Raw genomic sequence first — 20326 nt, forward strand, 5'->3', positions numbered from 1 at the left:
CACTAGATGGTGCAGTGGATAGAACACTGGGTCTGGGACCAGAAAGATGAATTCAAATTCAGCCTGAGACAGTAGTAACCTGGGCAAGTCATTTAACCTCTATTTGCCTTTTTCCCCCCCTCAACTGTAAAATGAAGATAACAACACCTAGCTCTTAGGGTTGTTATAAATATCAAATGAGTTGATAGTTGTAAAGCACTAAGTGTAGTGCCCAAGATATAGTAGTCATATTTTCTTCCTTCCTTTTCCCTGTTGACTCAGGTACATTTCTCTGCCAATTCATAGCTAAGATAGGTAGAATCATATATCTAGAATTGGAAGGTACCTCAGAGGTCATCTAATCCAACTCCCTAGTTTTATAAGAAGGACAGTGAGGCTGTGATAGTTTAAGTGACTTGCCCAAGTTGTTTGGCAGTTTTTCAGTCATTCTACTATGTGTGTGGTTCCTTCAAGGCTAATCCCAAATAAGTTGTTTTTTTGGTTTTCTTGGCAAAAATTCTGGAGTGGTTTGCCATTTCTTTCTCTGGTCCGTTTTACAGATGAAGAAACTGAGGAAAACAGGGTTAAGTAGCTTGCCTAAGGTTACAAATCTGTCTAAAGCCAGATTTGAACTCAGGAAGATGAGTCATCCAGACTCCAAGCCCAGCACTCTAGCTACCACACCACCTACCTGCTTTGCCCAATGCCATGGCTAAATTGAAGCCAAGACAAAGCATGGTGTAAATTTAGTTTTTACTTTGTATTTACTTATTATTGATGCACATGTTGTCATTTTCCCTCCCCATCTCCTTCCCAGTAGAATGTAAGTGATTTATAGTTAGGGTCTATTTGGGGGAGGAGGGGGTATCTGGAGCTTAACACAGCACCTGAATATAGTAGGCTTTTGAAATAGTGTTAATTCAACAGAATTGAATGATTATAAGTACATGAAAGATCAGCCTCATTCAAGACTTATTCCTTCTCCTCAGTAAGTGGACAAGGGATAAATTAGAGCATTCACAGCATCACTCTCTCTAGATACCACACATTCCAGAGGAAACACTCTAGACTAGCAAACAATAGCAGTTCCTCCAATTAGGAAAGCAAATTTCTGTCTATCACAGCAGAACCACTGAGCTCAGAACTGCAAATCCTATAAACAGTGCCCTAGTCTAAAAGAAAATCCTTAGAGAACCTTTCCTGAGAATTCTTACAAGGAAATCATTTACTGGCTCCCAGGCTTGAATGAACCTATTGACAAGACAGGGCATTGTGGGGAAATTATTTCTGGATAGTGGTAAAACTGATGCCACAAAAAATGCAACTTGTCTAGGGGTTAATCTTGAAGGAACCACACAAATAGAAGCAGATAGGTCCTTGGTTTTATGTTATTTTATTTTTGTTTTGTTTTGTGGAGAAAGGGAACCTCTAACCACACATACTTCAGGGGAAAGCCATTCAGGAACCAATCAATCAGCAAGCTTTTAATTATCTACTATGCTTAGGCGCTGCACTGGGGCCTGGGAATACAAGGACAAAATGAAAGTAAACAAACTTGAGGAACTTGCATTCTATCCACAGAAATAACAGGTAATAACAAATAAACATATACAAAATAAATTAAATATTACTGAGGGATGGGGTGATGAGTAGGGAGATCAGGAGAGGCTTCATGGAGAAGGAGGCAAATAAAAAGAGTTCTGAAGAAGACTAAGGGAATCTATAAGGTTAAAGTAAAAGTGGGATGAATTCCAGACATGGGAGAGAGCCAGAAAAAAAGGCAAAGAAATGGAAGATGAAGTATTATCTGTGAGGGGCGACAAGAAGGTCAATTTGGTAGGATTTAGCATTCAGGAAGGTGAATAAAAAATAATAATGTTGGAGGGGGCAGCTGGGTAGCTCAGTGGAGTGAGAGTCAGGCCTAGAGACAGAAGGTCCTAGGTTCAAACCCAGCCTCAGCCACTTCCTAGCTCTGTGACCCTGGGCAAGTCACTTGACCCCCATTGCCCACCCTTACCAATCTTCCACCTATGAGACAATAAACCGAAGTACAAGGGTTTAAAAAATAATAATAATAATAATGTTGGAAAGGTGAGCTGGGGCCAAATTGAGAATGGCTTTAAAAGCCAAGAAGTGAAATTCATATTTGATCCTGGAGGCAACAGCTAGACACTGGAAAATCACTTTGGCATCCATATGGAGGTTATACTTTGGGTCCTCACTCTCCTCAAAGTTCAGCAAGAATCCCTAACTAGAATTAACTGAGTTAGGCTTCTATGACAAAGGATATTGCAGGGGAACCTCTCCTGTTCTTGGATCTACAAAAGCTTTCTGTCTGTATCTACAAGGTAACTAGGTGAGGATTTTCTGGCTTTTAGCCAGAAATTCACACATACCCTGAAACACAAAAACTCTTCAAAACCAGTCCCAGGTACACTAATTCTCTGTAAGCAACACACTATACTAACCTCACCCATTGAAAATTGATTCTCCACTTATCAAACACTGAACAAAGATTACCTTATTCACTTTCCCCATTCCTACCTTATATCCTCATCTCATTTCTGCCTATTCAAAGCCTCTTCCTTTTTAGGAAAGTGAAGGCAAATCATGGACAATACCTTCTGATGCCCAAAACAAACTTTTGGGACATCTGTGCAAATCTTCATCTTCTAATCCTCCTATTCCTATTCTTCCCCTTCCTCCTTTTTCCTCTTCTTTCCATTACTACTACTGCTGCTGCTGCTGCTGCAATTACTACATTGAAATGTGTGTTTGTGGCCAAATTGGTGGTACTTTGCCCACAGATTTAATATTTAAGATAAGTTTTTTCTTCATCCAAGTACAATTGAGCCTTGCCCATCTTTTCTCCTACAAAGACACCCTCCTTATTTAGTCATCATCAATGGGGTCATGCACGCCATGGTGATATAATTTGATGGATCTGTTCAGGTGTTACTAATTTCCAATCATCAGTAATGATCTTAATTTCCAATGGTTTGCAATCCTAACTCATCTCATTGCCTTTACTCTTTCTCTTCAAGTCAGAAAGCTAGCCAATGCTTACTTAATCCAACATCACCCTCTTCTTGGTCCAGTTCATTTGGTGCTTGGTGATGACAGAAGCAACGGAATAGGAGGAATATATGACTCAGTAAGATGAAAGGTGGAGGCAGCCATGGCTTCTCATGATAAGTCATGATGTAACGGTAGCGATTATATTTCCAGAGTTTATTGGAAATGGCCTTCATTCGATTGAAAACATTGCTGTGAAAGGAATCAAGAGAAGCAATTCTGAAATAATTCAAGCTAACTAATTATCTCTGTTTCCCATTGTTTGTGGGAGATCTGTTTATTATATCCCAAAAACATTATGCTAGCAAAACAAATGCCCAATGACCTCACATGTTCTACTTCCAACCAGTAACACCTGAGAGCACATTAAAATAAAAGACGTGCAAAGGACAGAAATTCCAACCAGAGAGAAAATATTTTAACACTTTGATATCACGAACAAAAACTACTCCTTAATCCTCATGGTGCATCAATTTAACCTAAGGGAAAATTTGGATGATTTAAAATTTATGGGGGGGAGCAGAGTATACACCAGAGATTTACTAAATCCCTTACACAATATTCAAAGAAGAAACTACACTTACCTAGTAAACCCTGCATGTATTCATCCAAACTCCAATGATCACTTCTGATTTTATTAATTTAATGCAGTTAGTTTAATGATATGAACTTCCCCCATGAGAAAGATATTTCTTATGGGCAATGGTATACTGAAATTTTCAGTGAAATTATATATCAGATTCAGAGAGCTTCTTATATGAAAAGAAAATGGGAAAGAGCTTCAAGCTTCACTTTTCTCATCTAGAAAATGGAAATGGTTAAACTAGATGCTTTATTTAGCATTCATTCATTCAGTAAGCACTCAGTAAGTCCCTATTATGTCCAATGCCCTAGTCCCTGCTCAAAGAGCTTACAATTTTGATGATCTCTGTCTCTAAAATTTCACAACATTTGAGTGTCTTATGTTAACTTTAAATTTAATGAGATTTGAGGTTTGAAACACCTCACCTAGCACTTTGTTATAAATTATTTTATTAGCCACCAATTGTTTCATGAATGTTAACCTTATCAATTCAACAAAAATGTAAGTTTCCCAAAAGGCAGGAGGCATAATTTAGAAATCTTTTATCTCCTCCCTCTTACCCCATCCCATAACACATTTCCAGGCACATGGTTCTAGCACAGCTCTAGGCACTGGTTCCTGTTTCTCTTTGTATCCCCAAAACTTAACATAGTATCTTGCACAAAGCATTTGCTAAGTGAACATAGACTCAAATTAACTGGATTTGTTAAATGAATGACTAAAGGCACTCAATAAGCAGAATTACAGAACTGTTAGATTGGAAGACTGCCTAGTCCAAAATTCTACCCATTATAGAAATGTTCTCTGCCATATCCCTGATGCCATCTCTGCTCCACAATGGAGGACTCATTCAGTACTTCATAAGGGAGCTGATTGTATTTCTCAAGATCTCTTTTCCATATACTGAGCTTAAATCTTGCTATACCTTCTACCCATTTCTTATCCCCCAAATCTACAGGGTAATAATGAGAATAATAATATTAGCTAATATTTATATCATGCTTACTATTTGCCATATGCTCTACTATGTGCTTTACAATTATTATCTCATCTGACCCTCAGAAAAACTTTTGGAGGTAGGTGCTATTATCCCCATTTTACAGATGAAAAAACTGAGGCAAATGGGAAGTAAAATAACTTGCCCATGATCACACAGCTAGCAAGTATATGAGGACAAATTTGAGCCCAGGTATTCCTGACTTTAGACCCAGTGCTCTAACCACTTTCTTTCAGAATTGAATCTTCTATATTACAGCCTCTCAAATATTTGAAGATAGTAATCATACCCCTCCTCCAGAAATTTTTCATCAGCTAGGTATTCCCTAAAAGTTACCCAAATTATGCTACTCAGATATATCTTTATATCTACTGAATGATAGAATTTTTTATGAAAAAGTGAGTAGTTCTAGAATGTTTATTTTAGGCTCCTTACCATCAATGAGGTATATTTTTCAACATCCAAATCATCATAATCAATTAAATATTTTATGAGGAAAAACAATCTGTCATATTTGTGATCACAATTTCAGCAATGGCACAATGTTTGGTTGAGGAATCAAAGTACAAAGATAATCATCTCTCTTTCATTTTGAATACTGAGAATTATCTTCCTATATTAATTGTTTTTTTTTTAAATTTAATATCTACTCAAGACTTTTAGATAATCACAGAAAAACTTCAGGATCTTTTGGGCATTAGGGGTCAACAATAGGATAGCAAATAAGAATCACGGGCTAAAGATAAAAATACCTCAGAGGAAAGTTATTTCAACCTATAACTGAACAAACTACTACAGAAAATACCCCAACATGATTATTTAGCCATTGACTGAAGAGTTCCAAGGAAGGGATACCTAAGATAACTCAATCCCCTTTCTGACAATTCTAATTATAAGAAAAGCTTTTGCAATAAAAGATAGTTTCTGCTTGAAAGTCACCAAAATGGTCACCTGAACTTGAGAAGACCCCAAGACACAAACTGATAACAGCCTTAATCAGCCATTAGAAGTAACAAGTGCCATTTATTTAATGAGGCAAGTACATATCTTCTTCATTCCCCATCCTTAACAATTTCTTCATGATATTACCAATATGCTGAAGTTCAGTTCTGTTCCTAGAGTGGACGGAGTACTATCCTTAGGTTCCCCAGGTTGTTGTGTGTACTGGATCGAGGTGGGTTCTGCTCCCCAGCTACTGGTTCCCCCGGGTGTCATAAGTGCAGGGCTGCTCCTCCTTCTGAAGGCTTCTCAAATGTGCTTGCAATGGCTGCTCCTCCTGCTCTTGGTTCTCCTCCTGATGCCAAGTTGTACCTGACTGTTCCTCAGGCTACCTTCCCTCTTATCCCAGTGAGATAGGTCCTTCTTGTTATCCCTTGACATTTTCTTGGACTGAAACATTGTCTCACCCTGTCTTATTTTTGGTTCTGCCACTCCAGAATTTGTTTTGAAGCATTCGTGTGTGTGTTTGTGTGTATGGTTGTTTTGAGATGACTTTGGGCAATCTCAGAATGTTCCTTTCTGTCATCTTGGCTCCTAGAAGCAGAAGTCTCCCCCAACAACTTCTTGAAGCATTAGTCCATGAAATTAACATAACAAAGTACTTCTATACCATACTATCATTTACCAAATACTGTATTTTTCTCCTGTGTCCCTTCAATTCCTTTTCTCAACTTATATTCCCCACTTACGATCTTCCTTGTTGGGTCCTGCTTGTCTTTGTATCCCCAAAACTTAGCATAGCACCTTGCACAAAACAGGCACTTAATGAACATTTGTTTAAATAAACTGATTTGTTGAATGGCTAAAGGCACTCAAAAGAGAAAAAAATTACAGAAAACTGTCAAATTGGAAGACCACTAGTCCAAAAGTCTAACAAGTGTAGAAATCTTCTTTATAATATCTCTGAAATAATCTCTGTTTTCACTCATGTCTGACTCTTCATGACTCCATTTGGGATTTTCTTGGCAGAGATACTAGAGAGTTTTGCAGTTCCTTCTCTAGTTAATATAAGAAAACTGAAGTAAACAAGAGTTAAGTGACTTGTCCAGGGTCACATAACTAATATGTATTTGAGGTTAGATTTGAACTCAAGAAAATGAGTCTTCTTGACTCCAAGTCCAGTTGCCCCTTCTTGACATAACTTTATGTTAAAGATGAGCTCTGCTCCCAGGGTGGCGGGAACATTGTCCCAATCTTTAAGATTTTCATGCTGCTGATTTCAGAGCTGCATCTGGAGTCTGTAAGTTTTCGGCTCTACCAAGATGATACATGGAAGGAAAGGTGTAATCTCTGCTTTCCTAGCCTAACCTCTCATCAGTGAGCAAACAGAAGCACTCTTCTCTGCCCTGGAATGGTGACTAGGGTCCAAACTCCTATGCAGCCATAAGTGCTGGTAGGCTGGTATTCCTCTTCACCCTGGGAAGGTGGCCTGAATGGGCCATGTACAGAATGGGCAATGTAAAAAGTTCTGCACTCAGTGCCAACAACTCGTCCTTTGTAATCTTCTATGGATCAGTCGGCAGACTCCCTTACCAGCAGGGCTGGAAGCTCCCCAAGACACCCCTGATGCATCCACCCCCAAGGCCCTCTGCTAGCTTACTGGGGCACACCCGAGGATGCAATGTCCTCCACCACTCCAATAAGATAAACCTTCTCTATTGACTTCCTGAGTTGTCTTAGGAAGGAAAATTCTTTCACCCCAAACTTTTGGTGGTTCTGCCACTCAAGAATTTGATTTGAGGCATTATTTTAAAGTTGTTTAAGGAAAATTTGGAAGAATTCAGGTGAATCTCTGCCTTTATCCTACCAACTTGTATTGGTGTTGCAACCAACACCTCTCCTTATTACAATTTATAGTTACTTTCTTCACCCACCATTCTGGCCCACATCCTTTTCATTATTTTCCTCTTCATCTTTACTTGTCTCCTCTCACCACTTTGCTTTTTCACCTTCCAGTAGTTTTGTGTTTATATTAAAAATTCTCCATTGTGTGCCATACCAATCAAATTACCCAAAAAGTATTTCCTAGAACTAGAGAAAATAACAAAATTCATTTGGAAAAGCCAATAACATAGACCAAGAATATCGAGGGAATCATTTTTTTTTAAAATGAAGCAAGGAAGCCCAGCCATTCCAGTTCTTAGACTATGCTATGAAGCAGTAATCATCAAAACAATCTGATACTGGCTAAGAAATACCTCACACTTGGCTAACTTGACCAAAATGTAAAATGATTATTATTAAAAATATTAAACAATATTTTTGTTTATATAAAATATAAAATGAATATATAAAATAAAATATAAAATAAAAAAGGTATAAAAATATTAGAAGAGATGTAGGAAAATTGAGACACTAATACACTGTTAGTAGAACTGTGAATGATACAACCATTCTGAAGAGCAATATGGAACCAAGGTCAAAGGACCATAAAACAATGCATATCCTTTGACCCAGAAATACCAGTACTGAATCTATATCCCAAAAAAACAGAGATAAGGGGAAAGAACCTACTTGTACCAAAATATTTTTTGCAGTATTTTTTGTAGTGGCAAAGAATTAGAAACTGAGGAATTGCCCATCACTTGGGGAATGAATGAACAAGTTATGGTATATGGTTGTAATGGAATATTATTGCATCATAAGAAATGAAGAACAGGACAAGTTCAGAAAAACCTGCAAAGATTTATATGAACTAATGAAAATGAGATGAACAGAACTAGGAGAACAACATATATAATAACAGAAATATTACACAATGATCAACTGTGAAGGACTAAACCATTATCAGCACAGCAAGTTTCCAAGATATCCACAGCTAAAAGAAGAATTGTTGGAATCTGATTACAGATCAAAGCCTACCATCTTCTACTTTATTTCCTTCATGAATTTTTTCCTGTATGTATGTGTCTTCTATCATGACAGGAGCAAAATGGAAATATGTATTGCATGAAAGCATTGGCATAATCTATATATCAGATTATTCACCCACTACCTTGGGTAGGGGGCAAGAAGGCAGATAGAGAGAAAATCTAAATTGAAAAATGTCAGAAAACATCAAAAAAATTGTTTCTAGTAATTGAAAAAGTAAATTAATAAGTACAATTCTCCATTGCAAAACAGAATACCAATACCTCAGGCATCTATATATGTGTGAAGTTACTGTAACTAAAAAGCAATAACCTCTTACCCAATCAGATCCTCCCCATACCATTTTGGTTTATACTATGTAAAACTGGCACCTACTTGAAGAAAGCAATCAGTAGATTCACCATGATGATATACTGCACAAAGAGGTAGACAGCTTGAAGGAATGGAGTGAGGAAGGAACCAGGAGGGCAGTTCGGGTTAGTTGCACAAACTACAAATAAAGAAAACATGTCACATTTTGGCATTATTGAACCCAGTATGATTTATCATGCTACATGACCATGAACACAACTCATATCTCAAAAGTTCAGATCATAAAGTCCCAGATTTAATCTTTATAACAATCTACAAAATTTTGATTTCTCCAAAAATAGAAAAATGTCTAGTTACCATCTATTTCTGCAGCATAGACCTCTCCGAACATCATCCAGTATGGCTGAAACACAATATTACGAGCCAGTGTCCAAGATGGAGACTCATGTGGAGAAAGAATTGCTTGTCGAGCCACTCCAAAGCTCAAGATCACAATAGCCATCATGATCACAATGTAGAACATATTTGCTGTCTGAAAAACATAATATAAATACAATCAGCTATGATCTGGGGCTGCAACTACAGTATTCATTTAGACATCAAGCACAAAGTAATAACTTACAAAAGCCAAATTTAGTCAAAGAAAAAAATCCATCTGTTGTCGCCATAATTGTTTAGATATTAAATTTTTGTTCTTGACAAAAAAAAAATGCCTTATTCTGGGCATATCCAAAGCTATCCTGTTTATTTTTGTGTTTTTTTATTCTGAGTGTCTTAGATCAAATGTGTCCACAGTTTAAAAAAAAGAAAAAACCCTTTGAGATTAAATAATCTTGTATATCCTTTCTCTATTAGAACTAAATTCATCACACCAATCTTACAAACAAAACTAAATCTTAACTGTTCCTGGAATGGTTCTACAGTTAATCATTCAGAAACCTACTTTCTCCTTCCACTGATTGCTCATCTCTTGGAGGTTCAGCATTTCATTTAGTATATTCAGAAGAAGCTAAGTAGAATTCTAAGCAAACTGTTTTTTTAAGCAATATCATTACAAGGAACTCACATTAGTTAATGTTTAGCCAAGTTTTCATTTTAACTGCCAAAATGACATAAATTCCATCTATTTGGGTATTTAGACCTTTTTATATGTAAACCACATTAAATGATAAATTCAACAAGACCAAGTATACTCAAACCAGCCTAATCCTAGACAAAATTGTGAAAAAAAATTGTCTGAGATTTTATATATTTTTCTTTTCATGCTCTTTTCCTCCATTTTAGTACAATATCCCCCCAACCCCCAAACCTTTCTCCCTTTCTCATCCTAGGACAAGTAACTGTCCCATGTTATAGAGAAATTAGGGAATCTTTGAATCTTTTGTTAAAAGGAAGGATAAAGGTGAGGTAGGTATTAGGAGAAGGAATGAAAGGAGATGGCTGAATGTAGGGAAGGAATGAATGAAGTGGTATATTGGATGGTAAGGGAATAGATGGGGTATTCAGGAAAGGCAGCTTAAAACAGGCTAGACACTAAGGCTAGAGACAGGAGATACTGGGGAGATATAGGCAGGATCCTTCAAGGTGAGGAAAGGTATCTCTATAGATACAAAGGAGTTGGGCCAGTCAGAAATGTTTAAATCTGCCTTGAAAGCTTCTCTTGTTAGTTTCTAAAGTCCCTTGAGGGAGGAGTCGAAGGGCTCCTCCCTGTCAGTGAAACTGATGGCAGGAGGAAGTCTCAGGTAAGATTTCCTGCCAAGATGGATGCCCGCAGTACCCTCAAGAAATAAAAGAAAATAACTCTTTCCCCCTTCTACCCTTGACTCAATCTTCGACACAATGATTCACCAGAGGGTTTGAGTAGGTAACAAAGGGGATTTATTAATATCAGGGTTAATCAGAAGGAGAGAGGGGTTTAGGGTTTTGTAACAGTCACTAGGGAGAAAGCTAAAGGTGGGGGAAGGGTCACATGAGGGTTAGACTGAGAGAGAGCCTGCTCTCCCAGTCAGGAAGATTTGGTTGCCTTAAAGTAAAGTATTTACTAGATCAATAAAATAAGGGATAGCTGGATTTAAGGATGTTCTACTTGCCTACAGAAAAACCAAACCCACAATGTCTAATCACCAAAACCACCCTTCCTCCCAGAGCCCAAAGGAAAATTCAGGGAAAATAACAGGGGTATAATAAGGAGAAGTCAGGGAGAAATCCAGAGAAATCAGCTAGGTTCAAACTGTCCAGAGACAAAAGCACAGGCCAAGCCCAAGCCAAAGCAAAAGCAGAACCTCATTTGGAATGTCAGCTCTCTTCAAGTCTCAGACTCCAACTGACTTTCAGTGAAGATTCTAAGACTTAACTGCCAGGGCTGTTTATAGTAGACTCTTGCCAGAGCAAAAGCTTCTGTTGCATCCTTGCATTACACCCAGAAAGGACCATATTCAAAAGGGCTTCTGAGTATACTTTGACTCTCTCCAGAAAGAACCTATGCTTACTCAAATAGAAAATATTAGATGAAGAAAACTAAAACCACTCGGGGGGGGGGGGGGGGGACTAGGAAAAATACTATTTTAGCCCAGAAAACATCATGGGAGTGAACTAAAAGACCATAGTCTTCAATGCTAACTATATACAAAATCAGAGTTTATTTGTAGAAGCTAATAGGGCCATGGACAAAGGCCTCATCAGGAAGGTCGGAGTTCAAATCTGACCTCTGACACTTACCAGCTATGTGATGCTAATCAAGTCACTTATCCACTGTTTGCCTCAGTTTCCTCAACTATAAAAAGGGGATAATAATAGCATTTACCTTGAAGGCTTGTTGTGAGGATCAAATTATAATATTTATAAAATGTACTTAAGCACAGTGCCTGGTATATAATAGGTGTTTAATAAGTGTTTATTCCCTTCTTCTTTTACTTTAAATGTCAACTGACGCTCAGCTTGGCAATACTACATTTTTGCTGAATGTTACCTAATACAGTATTCATGGAGCAAATAATGAATACAAATGTCCAATGACATAGTGAGAGTAATCTCTTTTTCCTAAATGTTCTCCAAAGATGACCTAACAGCAGTATAATGATCCAGGACAATTCTGAGGGACTTATGAAAAAGAATGCTATGCACCTCTAGGGAAAGAACTGTTGAAGTATAAATGCAGATGAAAATATATGATTTATAAATGTCCCTCAAAGTATATAAAAGCTAATCTTAGGGATATATGAAATCTGTTTTTTAAAAATAGACTATTTCCCACAAATGATCAAAGGATATGAGCTGAAAGTTTTCAGGGGAAAAAATCCAAAATAATAGCAACAATATTTTTTATAATGATCCAAATGTCTAAGAACTAGAGAAATGCAAATTAAAGCAACTAGGAGGTTGCCTCACACCCATTAGATAAGCAAAGTTAACTAATGAGGGAAATGACAAATGCTGGAGGGTCTGAAAAACTTGGTACAATATTAGCATAGCTGTGAATTTTCACCTATTTTGGAAGCAATTTGGAACAATGTCCAAAGGGGTAAAAAGAGGGCAAAGCTCCATCTGTACAAAAATTTTATAGCTCACTTTTTTAATGAAGTCAAAAAAACACAACCTAAGGGGGTACCCATCAGTTAGAGAATGGCTGAACAAATTATGGTAAAAGAATGAAATGAAATGCTATTATGCAGTCAAAAAGGGTTGAAAGGGAAGGTTTCAGAGGAAACTGGGAAGATTTGTATGAACTGAAATAGTGAGGTCAGAAATAAGTATCAGGAGAAAAAGTTATACAATAATAGCAATACAAAGAAAATCAACTTTGTAAAACTTAAGGTTGTCACCTGACCCCAGTAATTTTCTAAAAATACTAGAGATGGCTACAAGCTATTTTTTCAAAGAAAGAAAAAAATTACTATGACCAGGAAGTACTCACCATCTTCCCAATCATGGTTAAATATGGACCAGCATGTTGATTCACAGCAAGAAAGTCCAAGAGTCGAGAATACCAGAATATAATATCTATACAGTAAAGTAACCTTCCAGCTGTTTGTGTAGGAGGATCAGCCCATCGAAGGGCAAAACCAATTGTGAACAAGCTGATGGCAATAGTTTCTATTAAGTTCCAGTATTCATTAATCCACACCTTCACTTTTTGGATGAACTTTCCTGGTTCTGAAATAAATATCTAGAGAGGGAAAAGAGACGGAAAAGTTAATGGAACTATGGAACATCAATCATAAGACTCCAGTATCATAGATTTAGAGCTTGAAGGGATCTCACTAGTCATTTAGTCTAGTCTAACTCCGTTGTTTTGCAGATGAAGATAATGAGGCCCAGAAGTGGTTTACTGAAGTTGTATAGTTTGAAAATAACAGAAATAGAATCTGAACCCACATGTGACTATCACCAGCACTCTTTTTGCTATACTAAGTGAATTTCATCCTGCCTTCCAGGTATTTTTAGGGACTTAAATTGATGTGAATGTATGAATCATATATCAAAAGGGAATTCACCTATAGCAAAGGTTCAATAAATGTGTTTCTATGTTTATAGAGATGATGATGATGATGATGATAATGATGATAAATGATTTGGTAAAAAATTTTGTAAGCATAAAATCAAGAAAAAGTATGGAGATTTTTCCAACCACCAAAACTAACATTTCTATATATAAACTCAGACAGAAAAAGATAATTATACATGAATTTGAGAATTTCAGCTAGGTAGGATTAATTTTTTTAATTATATAATAAATTCAAAATGTTGTTTTCAAAGCTATGCTACTTATCTGTGTTTCCTTCTGAACTTCTTTAGGTTTTCTTCAAGGCATTTTTTAAAGAAGCATCCCTTTTTTGAAATTTGAAAACTTTTTGCCTTAATATGAATACATTTTTAGAAACCTCATTCTCAAAACTACAAGGATTACAAATGAAAAGATTTTTATCTGTTCCTAGTAGTAATTTATTACCATGGGAAAAGAAATGATCCAAACACAGGACACTAATTGGACTTAAAAGGTGGAGAGGATTAGGAATCTTGAGGTAGAGATGAGATTTTGCTATTTGATACTTATTAGTATCTAACTATAACAAACCAACTTTCAAAAAGCTCAGAAATTATACCTCTGCTCATCATTCTCCCCTACTAAAACACTTCACATTCAACCTCCAATCTCAGAGCCTCTCATTACTCTGCCAGGTCCTCTCTTGGCTTTATGTGTCTCCCTACCCAGTCTGAATTCCATGGTTAGCTTCTCTGATTTTCTCCCTGATGCATCATGACAATTCTTAATCCTAGATTTTTCCTATCTTTTTTTCTGTTACCAAACTCAACCTGCCTGCTGGAGAAAAGTAGTTTATTGAGATCATATTTTGAAACTTTGCCCAAAAAGTTATTCAATTATGTATACTCTTTGACTGAGCAATATTAATAGTGGGTTCTATGTACAAAAGAAAATAGAAAAAAGACTTATATGTACAAAAATATTTATATCAGCTATTTTTGTATAGGCAGCAAAGAAGTAGAATGGGAGGCAATGCCCATCAAAAGGAGAATGACAACAAAGCATTCCATCACTATTGTTCTATAAGAAATAATGGAGACAATTTTAAAAAACCTGGAAAGACTTATATGAATTTTTGAGTTAATATGAGTTAAGTAAGCAGAAGTAGCAGAACAATTTATGAAATGACATTATTGTAAAGTCAAACAATTTTGAAAATTTTTCTAAATGATCAATGCAATAACCAACCAGAATTTCAGAGGATTCACAACAAAGCATGCTATCCACTTTGTGTTGGAGAATGGTAATTATGACCTAATGGAGAATTTCTTTTGCTGGACTATATATATATATATATTTGTTACAGAAATTTTCTTTTTTTTCCTCAAGGGGAGAGGATGGAAGGAAGAGAAGTTGATTTTCATTGATTAAAAAATAATAATTTAATTGAAAAACACATAAATTCATACTATTGATCCTCATTTGGTTCCTTACTCTTTTAGGGGATGAGGAGGAGTGGTAAGAAGAGGTCTGTACCTGTGATAACACTGCTAAAGAGAACTGCCTTGCCAAGAGGTATAACCACTGAGGAAGTATGATCATATTCCCTACTGTGACCAGTTCAAGCTTTTTTTTTTAAATTAATATAATTTATTTGCAAGTAATTCAGCCCCTCCTTCCCCTCCTTGCATCGTAGTATCATCTAGGACACAGATATGTATACATAAATTATGTCTTTCGTGTATCCATTTTTCAGTTTTTTCTCTGGAGGTAACATTCACAATTTATTCTTCAAGTACTGAATCTGTAGCAGTGTATGATAATCTCTTGGTTCTACTCATTTCACTGTTTATTAACCTATATAGTTCTTTCCAAGTTTTTTTTAATTAGTCTACTCATTGTTTCTTATGGCACAGTAGTATTCCATCACAATCATAAACCACAATTTGTTTAGTTATTCCCCAATTGGTGGTTACCCCTCAACTTCCAGTTCTTTACCACCATAAAGAAAATTGCTATAAATATTTTGGAACATATAAGTTCTCTTCTTTTTTCCCCTTCTTTGGAAAAATACCCAGCAAGATATTGCTGAGTATAAGTGTATACACAGTTTTATAACTCTCTGCATGTAATTCCAAATTGCTCTCCAAAATGGTTAGATCACTTCACAACTCCACCAACAGAGTATTATTAGTGCCCCTATTTTCCCATATCCCCTTCAGCATTTGCCAATGCCTTTTGATCACTTTAGCCAATCTGATGGCCATGAGATGATACTCAGAATTGTTTTGGTTTCCATTTTTCTAATCAGTAGTGATTCAGAATATAATTTTCATATACTTATATATGGCTTTGATTTCTTCATCCAAAAATTATCTGTTCATATCTCTTGCCCATTCATCTATTGGGGGATGGCTCTTATTCTTATAAATCTGATAAAGTTTTCTATATATTTTAGATATGAAACAGCTTTCAAACTTTCTCTATTCCCCTTAAGCTCTCAGTTCTACCCCAACCATGTCTCTCATGCTCAACAGAAGACATCACCTTTTATTTTGCTGTGATTATTAAGGTGATCTGATAATGAGCTAATCAAGATCTTCCCCCCAAATCTTAAAATTTCTATACATTCATTTTCTCTCCTTCCTTATAGTCTCATATGACCATAGGATGTCCCTTCCTTACCAAGTCTATCAATTCTAACACAAGATTCCAATGTCTTTCACTCAGTCTTATTTTATAATAAGGAAAAGGGTAAAGGAAGAAAGAGAATTGGGAACTGAAAATAAATTTTATTTTAAAGGCAAGTTAAAAACTAGAGAGGAATACACATACACACACACACACACACACACACACACACACACACACACACACACACCCCGCCCCANACACACACACACACACACACACACACACACACACACACACACACACATTCCCCGCCCCACTACTCCCCCATAAGAAGTACCCAGAAGGGAGTGGAGGGGAGAGGGTTAGTTTCAATCAACCTTTGGAAAGCTAAAACTGGACTCACACTACATAACTTTTGTCACTTTAACAGTACTCTTATCTAGGAGATAAAACATTTAAGAGGCAAATATAAGAGAAGTCAGGATATGGTAGGCTGTAAAAATTACATGATACCATCAAAGAGAATGTGTCTAAACACAGATAGTAGGAAAGTCTATTAGTAAAAGTTCATTGGTATCAAATGTAAGAAGCAATCTTCCTCCCCAAAGACCATGAGTGGGAAAGGTAACAAGAAGTTTCTGTAGAAGACAATGACCTTAGATAGCAAGTGACTGGAAAAATCAGATAATAATGAGGGGGATTTTATTCTGTTATGATTTGATTCCTCCCTTAACAAGCTATCTGTCATATAGTATTAGAAATCAGACTGAGAAGACACCAACATTCCACTCTTTGGTAGAAATTGGGGGGGGGGGGGGTCCATGAATGTGATACACTATACATACTTTCAGCCTTTTTTAATGTACTCATCAGTATTGCTGACTTTTTTCTTTCTTTTTTTTTTTTAAATGTTATTTGCTATAATTAGATGATTCTGGAGAGAGCAGGGGAGAGATACTGGGGAAATTTTTGATAATTATTTTAAATAGCAATACAAATTTTAAAAATTTTAAATTAAAAGAAATCAAAGTAACCACTTTCAGTCCCATTCTTTTATTTCATGGGGAAGCCAGTTGTAAGAGGGGTCTAGAGGCAGGAAGACTTGAGTTTAAATCTGGTTCACAACTAATGGCCATGTGACCTTGAACCATTCACTTAATCTGTTTACCTCAGCCTCCTCAAGTATAAAACAGGCATAGTAATAGTACCTACCTGAAAGGGTTTTTGTAAGGATCAAGTGATGCTAACATTTTGTAGAAACGCTTAGCATATTGCCTGGTACATAGTAGATGCTCCTTAAATGCTTATTTTCTCCATATATATATATATGTCAATAAAGCCCTTTTTCCTTTAAAAGAAAAAAGCCAGTTTCCTCCACCAAAACAAGGATTTACAGAAAGGGATAAAATTCAAGAACTTACCTCCCTGACTTTCTCAATGGCAGTAGTGAAAATGTAGATAATAACAAGCCACTCTTGCACTGTGGGTTGAGGCTGCATCTCTACCAAGACAGTATATGTGAAGAGCATGAGAAATGCCAAGTATGCCATCTGTGGAGAAAGGATACATATATTACAGTAATCAATGAGCTAGTAATAGAATTAGAAAATTATCCAAAGGAAAACTCCCATGACTCAAAACATTTGTATAATTTCTTTAGGAATTGCCCTCAAAATTGACTTTTTTTAAAAAAATTATATTACCCCACATTCAGAGGAAGAACTGCAGGAGTGAAAACACAGAAGAAAAGCAACTGCTTGAACCCATGGGTTGAGGCGGACATGATTGGGGACGTAACTACCACACCAATGCAACTATCAACAATTTGGAAATAGGTCTTGATCGATGACATATGTTAAAACCAGTGGAAATGTGCATCGGCTATGGGGGGGGGGGGGGGAAGTCAGGGGGGAAGGGGAAAGTAAGAGCATGAATCATGTAACCATGTTAACTTTTCTAAAAAATAAAAATTATTAAATGGAAAAAATATTATATTACCCTTCCTACTTTTTTTCCTAAAAATCTAAGTCAAATATAGAATTTATATCTGGCTTCTAAACATGGGGAAGAATTTAAAGTTTTAAGAATCAGTATGTATATATGCTGATTTTCATGGAAAAAATATGAAGACATATGCCATAGACTTAGGATCATCAACTGAAACTGAAGGGTTCTTAGAAATCATTTATTACACCCTTCCTTTCTCATTAAAAAACCAAGAACCAGTTACTTGGTCAAGTTTTAGTTTAGTGCCACCAAAGGGGAGAAAGAAAAAAAAAATAAAAGAAGCATTTAGTAATCAATTACTATGTGCTAGGTACCATACTATGTGCTTGGAAAATATTATCTTATTTGATCCTCACAACTCTGTGAGGATTATGCTATTATTATCCCCATTTTTACAACTGGGGAAACTAAGACAGACAGATGTTAAGTGAATTGTTCAAAGTCACATACCAGGAAATGTTTTAGACTAGATTTGATCTCAGGTCTTCCTGACTGCAGGAACCAGAATTCTATTCATTTAGCCATTCCCATTAGCTACCACAGCTAATCTTATGAATCCAGACCACTATTCTTTCTGCTAGGACTACAAACTAGGTCCCAATTAATCTAATCTGACAAGATTTTCTCAATTAGTAAACTAGAGGGGCAGATGAGCAGCTCAGTGAATACAGTGCCAGACCTGGAGGTGGGAGGTCCTGGGTTTAAAGCTGGTTTCAGGTAATTCCTAGCTATGTGACACAGGGCAAGTCACTTAATCCCAGTTGCCTACCTCTTACTGCTCTTCTGCCTTAGAACCAATACTTAGTAACAATTCTAAGACAGAAGATAGGCCTTTTTTTAAAAAAAAGTCAATGAGAAAACATTGTATTCCAGGAACTATAAAATTCTCTTAGGTCATTCATAGACTATCATACCATGGAATAAAAAAAGGAGAACGCTCCCCTCAAAAAAATTTAAATAAATAAAAAGGAGGGCCCTAAAGCTTCAGAAGAAAGCTTCCATTCCCATTCCTGAAAGAGTTATCCCTTCCTCTCCCCTACTTTCCTACACTTATCACTATTTTCTACACCATCATTTCAAACATTCAAAAATCTTCCCCTCAGTTTGTGCATCCTTTGCTTCTTGAAGAAGAAAAAAAAATCAACCATGCTGTTAGTAGCATTTCTGTAAGCAGCAAATCCACCGTAACCACTAATTACTAAAGTTAATATGACTTGGAGCAATGACCAACCGTGTACAACCAGAACTTCACAATTGGAGCATTGTAGAATTCATAGACTTTTCTGGTTCCAGGAAGGCTTTGGGGTCCATGATATGAGGCAAAGTTCTGGTTATCGTCAGGTTTCTCATCAGATCCTTTTTCAAAATCATAATTCTTCTGGGGGTTTAAAGAGGGGGAAAAAAGAGGAGAAATATTTGTTTTATTCTCAGGAAAACATACCATTCTACTGATTACCCTGGGACTTTAAAGAAACATCCTGAAAAAAGCAATTTGCTCTTCTGGAAACCACCCAATTAGTGAATCCACTTTCCCTGTGGGAGAGGCGCGGTATGACACAGGGAAGAGAAAGCTGGTCTTGGAGGCAGGAAAAGTGTTCACGTCCCACCTTTAACACATACTGGCTGCAAAATCCATTTTGTTATTGTTCTAGTCATGTCCGACTCTGTGACCCCATCTGGGGTTTTCTTGACAAAGATGCTGAAGTGGTTCGCCATTTCCTTCTCCAGCTCACTTTACAGATAAGGAACCAAGGCAAACAGTGTTAAGTGATTTGCCCAGAGTCTGAGGTCATATGTGAACTTGAGTCCTCCTGACTCCAATCCAGGCACTTTCTACTGTACCACCTACCTGCTCCTGATGGTTTAGAACTGCCCTAAGTACTTTGCTACATCCTGTTTAATTCAGAAGCCCAGGCAAGGAGAAGTATCAAGCAGCACAAGGAGAAATAAGTCTTTATGGGACATGAGGGCTTCTAAATAGGGTCAATTTCCCACAAGTACTTATAGCATTCATAAAATAAAATTACACTGGATTCTCAACTGGTCAGCCACTGAGCCACTGACCTTGGGCACAGTTTGTTGGAAAAGGAGGAAAAACAGATTTGCTAATATCCTAGACTTTTTTATTAGCCTAAGGCATATGAATTAGGGTGGACTCTATATCTTTGTTGTCCTAATACAAGTATAGGGATAAAGGGACACAAAACACAAGGGTTACATGTGACTCCTCATTTCCACTTGAAACAATGATTTATTCTAAAATAATGGAATTATTCATGTTAGTGCCTCTCTTTCTCTCTCCCCTACCATTAAAACATTTTTTTCCTCTTAGTAGGAGCTCTCACTACTTAGAGCAATAATAATCTCTAAAGTATTAAATATATAT

The 20326-nt window shown here is 36.7% G+C and overlaps 1 protein-coding gene across 1 annotated transcript in view; it reads right to left on the reverse strand.

Annotated features, from left to right (window-relative positions):
- The window catches only part of TRPM6 (transient receptor potential cation channel subfamily M member 6), a 173585-nt gene that overhangs the window by 55486 nt on the left and 97773 nt on the right, over window positions 1–20326 (reverse strand). Inside the window, exons 19-24 of the mRNA XM_044678581.1 lie at window positions 19172–19318; window positions 17355–17483; window positions 12730–12981; window positions 9174–9348; window positions 8880–8994; window positions 3047–3246 (exon numbers count right to left, since the gene is read on the reverse strand). Of these exons, the coding sequence (XP_044534516.1) occupies window positions 3047–3246; window positions 8880–8994; window positions 9174–9348; window positions 12730–12981; window positions 17355–17483; window positions 19172–19318 (1018 nt within the window). The remainder of the gene's footprint in view (window positions 1–3046; window positions 3247–8879; window positions 8995–9173; window positions 9349–12729; window positions 12982–17354; window positions 17484–19171; window positions 19319–20326) is intronic.

The sequence above is a fragment of the Gracilinanus agilis genome, chromosome 1, assembly GCF_016433145.1.
Source record: "Gracilinanus agilis isolate LMUSP501 chromosome 1, AgileGrace, whole genome shotgun sequence".
Classification (NCBI taxonomy): Eukaryota; Metazoa; Chordata; class Mammalia; order Didelphimorphia; family Didelphidae; genus Gracilinanus; species Gracilinanus agilis.